Source organism: Bufo gargarizans, unplaced genomic scaffold, assembly GCF_014858855.1.
Source record: "Bufo gargarizans isolate SCDJY-AF-19 unplaced genomic scaffold, ASM1485885v1 fragScaff_scaffold_281_pilon, whole genome shotgun sequence".
NCBI lineage: Eukaryota > Metazoa > Chordata > Amphibia > Anura > Bufonidae > Bufo > Bufo gargarizans.
Window position 1 is genome coordinate 259,684 of NW_025334079.1, and position 9,695 is coordinate 269,378.

A 9,695-nucleotide genomic window follows, 5' to 3' on the forward strand; every position below is an offset into this window, starting at 1 on the left:
TATTATACTCCAGAGCTGCACTCACTATTCTGCTGGTGCAGTCACTGTGTACATACATTACTTATCCTGTACTGATCCTGAGTTACATCCTGTATTATACACCAGAGCTGCACTCACTATTCTGCTGGTGCAGTCACTGTGTACATACATTACTTATCCTGTACTGATCCTGAGTTACATCCTGTATTATACTCCAGAGCTGCACTCACTATTCTGCTGGTGCAGTCACTGTGTACATACATTACTTATCCTGTACTGATCCCGAGTTACATCCTGTATTATACTCCAGAGCTGCACTCACTATTCTGCTGGTGCAGTCACTGTGTACATACATTACTTATCCTGTACTGATCCTGAGTTACATCCTGTATTATACTCCAGAGCTGCACTCACTATTCTGCTGGTGCAGTCACTGTGTACATACATTACTTATCCTGTACTGATCCTGAGTTACATCCTGTATTATACACCAGAGCTGCACTCACTATTTTGCTGGTGCAGTCACTGTGTACATACATTACTTATCCTGTACTGATCCTGAGTTACATCCTGTATTATACACCAGAGCTGCACTCACTATTCTGCTGGTGCAGTCACTGTGTACATACATTACTTATCCTGTACTGATCCTGAGTTACATCCTGTATTATACTCCAGAGCTGCACTCACTATTCTGCTGGTGCAGTCACTGTGTGCATACATTACTTATCCTGTACTGATCCTGAGTTACATCCTGTATTATACTCCAGAGCTGCACTCACTATTCTGCTGGTGCAGTCACTGTGTACATACATTACTTATCCTGTACTGATCCTGAGTTACATCCAGTATTATACTCCAGAGCTGCACCCACTATTCTGCTGGTGCAGTCACTGTGTACATACATTACTTATCCTGTACTGATCCTGAGTTACATCCTGTATTATACTCCAGAGCTGCACTCACTATTCTGCTGGTGCAGTCACTGTGTACATACATTACTTATCCTGTACTGATCCTGAGTTACATCCTGTATTATACTCCAGAGCTGCACTCACTATTCTGCTGGTGCAGTCACTGTGTACATACATTACTTATCCTGTACTGATCCTGAGTTACATCCTGTATTATACTCCAGAGCTGCACTCACTATTCTGCTGATGTACTCCAGAGGTGTGGCTACAAATCCGTAGTCTTCAGAGCTGTAATTACATTACATGCCCTGCTGGTTCAGTATCTGCACAGTGTATAGCTTCGCTCTTTGATAGGTGTCTGACAACAAAATTGCATTTTGAAAAGGTGCATTCAAATGTAATAACAAACATTTCATCATAGATGGGGTGTAACGTTACATTACCCTACTTTGTGAGATTTCCCTACCTCGTAACTTCCGGTTGCACCTGAAATGACGTGAGGCGGCGTGCCGGAGTTGTGCCGATCTGCGCATGTGCAAAACAACGGTTTAGGGAAATCTCACAGCGGAGTTCAGCTGGACACCGGGACACTGCACATGCGCCAGAGAGCCTCACCAGCCTTAGGGTAGGGAAAAATTATGGCCCAGTGCGCAAGCGCAGCTAACTACAGGACATCCATCAGATCTCAGCGCAGGCGGTGTGGGGGTAGGGAGATCTGATGGCCATTTTTTTTGTTATATACAGTGAGGAACAGAAGTATTTGAACACCCGGCGATTTTGCAAGTTCTCCCACTTAGAAATCATGGAGGGGTCTGAAATTCACATTGTAGGTGCATTCCCACTCTGAGAGACAGAATAAAATAAAAATTTCAGGAAATCACATTGTATGATTTTTAAAGAATTTATTTGGCTTGCACTGCTGAACATAAGTATTTGAACACCTGAGAAACAGGAAGAATTCTGGCTCTCAAAGACCTGTTACTGTGCCTTTAAAAAGTCCACCTCTACTCCACTCATTAATCTAACTTAGTAGCACCTGTCTAAACTCTTTAAAGACACTTGTCCACCCCACAGTCAGTCAGACGCCAACTACTACCATGGGCAAGACCAAAGAGCTGTCAAAAGACACCAGAGACAAAATTGTGGACCTCCACAAGGCTGGAAAGGGCTATGGGGCAATTGCCAAGCACCTTGGTGAATATAGATCAACTGTTGGAGCAATTGTTAGAAAATAGAAGAGGCTAAAGACGACTGTCAGTCTCCCTCGGACTGGGGCTCCATGCAAGATCTCATCTCATGGGGTGTCACTGATAATAAGAAAGGTAAGGAATCAGCCCAGAACTACAAGGAGGAGCTGGTCAATGACATGAAGAGAGCTGGGACCACAGTTTCAAAGGTCACTGTCGGTAGAACACTATGCCGTCATTGTTTCAAATCATGCATTGCACATAAGGTTCTCCTGCTCAAGTCATCACATGTCCAGGCCCGTCTGAAGTTTGCCAATGACCATCTGGATGATTCAGAGGAGGCATGGGAGAAAGTCAATGTGGTCAGATGAGACCAAAGTAGAACTTTTTGGTCTAAACTTCACTCGTCGTGTTTGGAGGAAAAAGAAGGATGAGTTGCATCCCAAGAACATATCCCTACTGTGAAGCATGGGGGTGGTAACATCATGCTTTGGGGGTGCTTTTCTGCGAAGGGGACAGGACGACTGCACTGTATTAAGGAGAGGATGAATGGGGCCAGTTTATTGTGAGATTTTGAGCAACAACCTCCTTCCCTCAGTCAGAGCATTGAAGATGGGTCGTGGCTGGGTCTTCCAACATGACAACGACCCAAAGCACACAGCCAGGATAACCAAGGAGCGGCTCCGTAAGAAGCATATCAAGGTTCTGGAGTGGCCTAGCCAGTCTCCAGACCTAAATCCAATAGAACATCTTTGGAGGGAGCTGAAACTCCATGTTGCTCAGCGACAGTCCCGAAATCTGACAGATCTTGAGAAGATCTGTGTGGAGGAGTCGGCCAAAATCCCTGTTGCAGTGTGTGCAAACCTGGTCAAGAACTACAGGACCTCTGTATTTGCAAACAAAGGCTCCTGTACCAAATATTAACACTGATTTTCTCAGGTGTTCAAATACTTATGTTCAGCAGTGCAAGACAAATACATTCTTTAAAAATCATACAATGTGATTTCCTGAAATTTTTTTTTTTATTCTGTCTCTTAGAGTGGGAATGCACCCACAATGTGAATTTCAGACCCCTCCATGATTTCTAAGTGGGAGAACTTGCAAAATCGCCGGGTGTTCAAATACTTCTGTTCCTCACTGTGTATATATATATATATATGAATAAATGGCCATCAGATCTTCCTACCCCCACACTGCGCAGGCGCGGAGATCGGATGGATGTCCTGTAGTTAGCCGTGCTTGCGCACTGGGCCATAATTTTTCCCTACCGTGAGGCTCTCTGGCGCATGAGCAGTGTCCTGATGTCCAGCTGAACTCCGCTGTGAGATTTCCCTAAACCGTCGTTTTGCGCATGCGCAGATCGGCACAACTCCGGCACGCCGCCTTACGTCATTTCCGGTGCGACCCGAAGTTACGAGGTAGGGAAATCTCAGGAAGTAGGGTATTGTAGCGTTACACCGGCATCGCTGGTCGTGGAGCTGACAGTGTTTTAATGACTTCATCTTTCCCCTTGTCACGCGGTCCTCACCGAACCTGTCAATCACGGTTAATTGCTCCATGTTTTCTCCAGTCTCACAAGTCTTCGATACCATCCTATCCTTCAAATCACACATCCAAGTCCTTACTACCTCCTACAACTGAAAACATCTCTCATCTCCACATACTCTCATCATCTCCTGGCTGGACTACTGCATCATCCTCCTCTGCGGCCTCCCATCTCCCACTCTTGTGCCCCTCCGATCCATCCATGCTGCCCGGTTATTGCACCTTGCCCCTGTTTCTTCTCTGGCTCCTCATTGCCCTCTAGTTCAAAACACTAACAGCGACCTGCTCTCCCGATACCTCCCCAGCCACCTCCTCACAGGACCTCCTCCTCTGTTCCTCGCACATTCATCTACAAGCTTTCTCACGTGCACCCCCCATACTCTGGAACTCGCTAACCCAGCACATCCGACTCTCCCCCAACATCCAAACCTAAAAAGCCACCTGAGACCCCACCCAATAAGGCCCCAGACAGCCCGGCGAGCCTACGGTCTCCTGCCCTTGTAAGCTCTGGCTGCAGGGTCCTCTGCCCCTTTGTATCAGTCTTGTATTCTATTATGTATGTGAACCCCTGGAGTAACAGTAGTGAGCAGGCCCTGGTCTCGCCAGTCATCAGACCTCGGGGTTTATAGCAGGAAATAGTTTATTAGAAAATGCTTCATGTAAACAAATACATTCAAATTGATAACAATTCATCGAAGTGCAATACAGTCCAAAAAAAGCTGCAGCCTACGCGCCATCACTGCCGAGGTCTCTGCGCCAATGTGATCACATGAACCTCCAAGGTAAAAGTAGGAGTGGGGTGTACGAGCCTGCGTACAAAAATTCAAGTTTTAACACAAAAGTAATTTTTATCTCTAACTCCAAACCAACTGGTTCCGACCGGACAACGAGCAAGTGACGAGGAGGCACAAAGTCGCTGACTGCCGACAAATCCTTGCACAAAACGCCTCGGTGTCCAGATGCCACGTTCCAGAGCCGCTTATTAAGGCAGAAATTAGAAATGAAAATCTGAGTTCTAGATTGGTTTTAATCTATCACTTTATACATCTCCATTCCAAAGAAAGTCAAGTATTTCCTCCAGGCATCCAGCGGCCTCTTCAGAGGACGGATAAGTCGTGGCAGGATTTGGATTTCTGTTTGAAGGCCATCTTTTTGTTATTTTTGGCTACAATCCTCCCCAGGAATCTCTTGGCTTTCTTGCCTATGCTCTCCCTCCTCTTGCTGCTGGCCATTCTCCTGGCGTTGTCCTCTTTGCTGTCTTTGCGGAGCCTGATCTGACGCACAATGCCCTCGAAAAGGTCTTTGACATTGTGGTGGAGGGAAGCCGAGGTCTCGATGAACTTGCAATCGAATACCACCGCACAGGCGCGACCCTCTGTAAGAATATGGAAGAGTGTTAGAAGGAAAAAGGAGCCCCCCGACCAAAGCTGCCCTCACACATGGCCTCCTCCTATCCTGCACCATTTATGAGAAAGCCTTTGGGCACAAGAAGATAACGCTTCCAATGACTGCAATCAACCACACAGATGCCCAATGTTGGCATGGGCACTGGCATCTGTAGAGCCGGCCATACACCCCTCATACACACACTCAGCATGCATGTCTTCTGAATGGGGAGAGGGGGGAAAGCTGCAAGACTGCAACTCCTACTGCAGCGCCCTGCACCACAGCTACTAAGTAGACAACCAGTGCGGAGCTTGCTGGAATGCCACGGCTCCCACTGCTGACTGGTGACTCTCCCACCAATCTGGTAGTCATTATCTATTCTCTGCAGACTAAGTCTGCGACCTCTTCAGAAATGGTTGCAGTCCTCTCTGCTCACCTTCCACAGACACCTCCCGTGACCGCACCAGATCACTCTTATTTCCCACTAGGATGATGGGGATATCCTCGGACTGGCGAGCTCTGCGCAGCTGGATTCGGAGCTCGGACGCTTTCTCGAAGCTGGCTTTGTCTGTCACTGAGTACACGATGACATAAGCGTCTCCCATTTTCATGCACTGGTTGTGCAGCCAGTGGTTGTCATCCTAGAAGCAGAAATGTCACATGGTAATTGTCACCCGTCCGTCACTTAGGGGGAAATTGTTTATGCAAATGAGGAAAGTGGCTCAGTGAGCAGAAAGCACATTGTCTCTGGGGGGTTAATTAGCGGCTGATCATCTCCTCAAATAAGAGGTGCACCCCCTGCTGGACGTCATATACTTAACACCTCAGCAAATATGGACAGTCAACCTCGGAAACCTCCATATGTAGGGATACAATGTACAGAAGCAAATGAATCAACTTTACTCAAAGTCCATTTTATATCTACATAAAATCCCCATAAACTGTGCAGCCACCTTGTAAATGCATGACATTACTGATTATACTCCAGAGCTGCATTCACAATTCTACTGTCAGCAACCTTGTGGACCCCCTAAGAACCTATTGGGCTCCTATAATGCGGGGGAGAAAGCTGTGTGCAGACACTGAACAAGCAGGGAATTCTGCCAGGAGATTTCAGTTCTGAAGCCTTCAGAATTCTGATTACAGCTCTGGAGTACAATACAGACAGCACTAGATAAATATTGTAATATATTTACAATGTGACTTTGTATGTTTAATATTGGGGTTTATAACGTACCTGCTCCCAAATATCGAAGACTAACAGACTGGCTTCCTCTCCGTCCACCACAATCGATCTGTCATATGTATTTCCTGGAAAAAGGAAACAAATTTGATTAGTGAGTTGCCTGCAGCATAACCATCCACAATGTGGGTTGTAGTCATGCACTAAAGGGTTAAACGATCACATTAGGTGACAAGCAGCTCAGCTTTCCAAGAATAACTGGAGTCAGGAAGGAGGGCGTCATCTGGTCAGGATGGGAGATTGCACTAATATGATACGCGCCAGGGAGTGCACTGTACTGACGGCTACAGCAGTCCCCGAGCTGTCAGCGGACACTGGGCGCATGTACAGCGGGATCGATAACGTCCGAAGGAGCCACAAACCCTGTGGTGGTCTACACATCGAGAGTGCAAGCAGGGCTATACATTATATGGCCACTGAGGCTGGCACTGTCACCGGTAACTGTGGTGGCACTAATATGGCCACTGAGGCTGGCACCGTCACCGGTAACTGTGGCTGTCAGTAATATAGGCACTGAGGCTGGCACCATCACTGGTAACTGGCTGTCAGTAGTATAGGCACTGAGGCTGGCACCATCACTGGTAACTGTGGCTGTCAGTAGTATAGGCTCTGAGGCTGGCACCGTCACCAGTAACTGTGGCTGTCAATAATATGGCCACTGAGGCTGGCACTGTCACCGGTAACTGTGGCTGTCAGTAATATAGGCACTGAGGCTGGCACCATCACTGGTAACTGTGGCTGTCACTAATATGGCCACTGAGGTTGGCATTGTCACCGGTAACTGTGGCTGTCAGTAATATGGCCACTGAGGCTGGCACCGTCACTGGTAACTGAGGCTGGCACTGTCACCGGTAACTGTGGCTGAGTGTCAGTAATATAGGCACTGAGGATGGCATTGTCACCAGTAACTGTGGCTGTCACCAATATGGCCACTGAGGCTGGCACTGTCACCGGTAACTGTGGCTGTCACCAATATGGCTACTGAGGCTGGCACTGTCACCGGTAACTATGGCTGTCAGTAATAAAAGGCACTGAGGCTGGCACCATCACCGGTAACTGTGGCTGTCACCAATATGGCCACTGAGGCTGGCACCGTCACCGGTAACTGTGGCTGTCACCAATATGGCCACTGAGGCTGGCACCGTCACTGGTAACTGTGGCTGTCAGTAATATGGCCACTGAGGCTGGCACTGTCACCAGTAACTGTGGCTGTCAGTAATATAGGCTCTGAGGCTGGCACCGTCACCAGTAACTGTGGCTTTCACTAATATGGCCGCTGTGGCTGGCACCGCCACCGGTAACTATGGCTGTCAGTAATATAGGCACTGAGGCTGGCACTGTCACCGGTAACTATGGCTGTCAGTAATATAGTCACTGAGGCTGGCACAGTCACCGGTAACTGTGGCTGTCACCAATATGGCCACTGAGGCTGGCACAGTCACCGGTAACTGTGGCTATCAGTGATATGGCCACTGAGGCTGGCACAGTCACTGGTAACTGTGGCTGTCACCAATATGGCCACTGAGGCTGGCACAGTCACTGGTAACTGTGGCTGTCACCAATATGGCCACTGATGCTGGCACAGTCACCAGTAACTGTGGCTGTCAGTAATATGGCCACTGAGCCTGGCACAGTCACTGGTAACTGTTGCTGTCAGTAATATGGCCACTGAGGCTGGCACCGTCACTGGTAACTTTGGCTGTCACCAATATGGCCACTGAGGCTGGCACCGTCACTGGTAACTGTGGCTGTCAGTAATATGGCCACTGAGGCTGGCACCGTCACCGGTAACTGTGGCTGTCAGTTATATGGCTGCTGAGGCTGGCACCGTCACCGGTAACTGTGGCTGTCAGTTATATGGCTGCTGAGGCTGGCACATCAACACTGTCACTACACATACATCTGGCCGTAGAAAGTCTTAGGGTTGCTGCTGTGACCCTGGGAGAATGTGTGGACAGGATCCGTCCTGGGGTCTCCATGGGTGAGCACAGAGAACAAAAGCCAAAAACGTTACTTTACTTCCTTGAATTGATCCTTTGACTTCTACATTTTGAGGTTTGGGGAACTTTCTGTGAGAACATTTTTAACCTCTTACCTGCCTCCTCTACATCTTGTAGATCCTCCACTCCACCAAAAATCCTGGCCAAGCTAGACTTGCCAACCCCGTGTTCCCCAAGCAGAATGACTTTAAAGAGCTGATCTTCAGAGTCGCTTCCAGAGGAGATGACAGAGTCTGAGGAGTCGGAGTTCCAGCTTTCTTGGGGCTCGTCAGTTGGGTTATAGGAGGGGCAGCGCATCAGCTTGGCCAGCTCGCTGGCTTTAGAACTTCCATGTAACTCCTTATCGTCTACCGGCATGCTCCTCCGGTGGAGCTGCTGGTGCACAGCGAATGGCATGCTCCCTCGCCTCTTCTCCAGACTCTTGGTCCTGTCGCTACGGTTCAGGGTCATGTCTTAAAGGAAAAGAAGACAGTTATGAATTTCTGGGGGCTGACGTGTTCTTAACCATGGTATTTCATATTAACCCCTTGATGCACATGTTAACACAGTTTTGCCTCCTTCCAACTGTATCAGCTGTCATTACTGCTGGTCTGCTGGGGAGGCATCATGGATGGAGCGCAGCCTGGTAAAGAACAATGTATACATCTGCAGAACCTGGATGTATCTGGTTTCCTGCAGAATGCACCCGCTTCAGCAAACCCTAGAGCTTGACAGTAAAGGAGACAATAAATACTTAGCAGATGGAGTAAATGACACTTACTGAGTGGGTGAGCGGAGGCGATAGTGTTGGGTCCCTGGGTCTCAGGAGGTGCTCCTCTGTGCTGCTCATGCTGCTCGCTGTGCTCTTATGTATGCCAGAGGGGCTAGCACCATGGTGACGTCACCGCCAGCCCAGCATATGAGAGCCCTGAACCCTCCCTACTTCCATATTAGTCCACGGTGTGACATCACCGGCTCCCCTCCTTAGTCAAAGCTACGGGTCCTGCCTCGTGGCACAAGACCCTGAACATCTGCCATCCTGCATGAGCTGGCGGGCTAATTCTGCCATGTGATGCTGAATGAGCGTCTCCATGCAGAGGAGAAGGAGATTCTTCTGCTTAGACCTTGTTCACACGGTGTTACGGATCCTCTCGGGTCTGTTCAGGAATAGAAATGATGGTTTCAGTCAGTTTTGTCTGTGATTGCGTTCAGAATTTTCCGGGTGGGTGCAATCAGTTTTTGATGCATTTTTCACGCTCATGAGAAAAAAAACTAAAGAATAACAATCTACATCTCCGAGCGACCATCAGTGAAAAACACATTGTATCCAGACACAATCCGTTTTTTACTGTAGCCCCATTCACTTCTATGGAACTAGAGCTGCTTGAGAAACGCAGACTATAGAAGATGCTGCGACTTTTCCTGAACGCAGAACTGATGCGTAAATATTTCAGACCCACGG

General features: G+C 48.2%; 1 protein-coding gene across 1 annotated transcript; it reads right to left on the reverse strand.

Annotated features, from left to right (window-relative positions):
• Positions 1-4,247: 4,247 nt before the first annotated feature.
• On the reverse strand, positions 4,248-9,112 carry LOC122922358 (GTP-binding protein RAD-like). Its single transcript, XM_044272944.1, has 5 exons — positions 9,015-9,112; positions 8,350-8,706; positions 6,249-6,322; positions 5,448-5,652; positions 4,248-5,000 (listed from the first exon to the last, which is right to left on the reverse strand). The coding sequence occupies exons 2-5, from the start codon at positions 8,702-8,704 to the stop codon at positions 4,723-4,725; spliced, it is 912 nt and encodes a 303-aa protein (XP_044128879.1). The 5' UTR covers positions 8,705-8,706; positions 9,015-9,112; the 3' UTR covers positions 4,248-4,722.
• Positions 9,113-9,695: the final 583 nt, after the last annotated feature.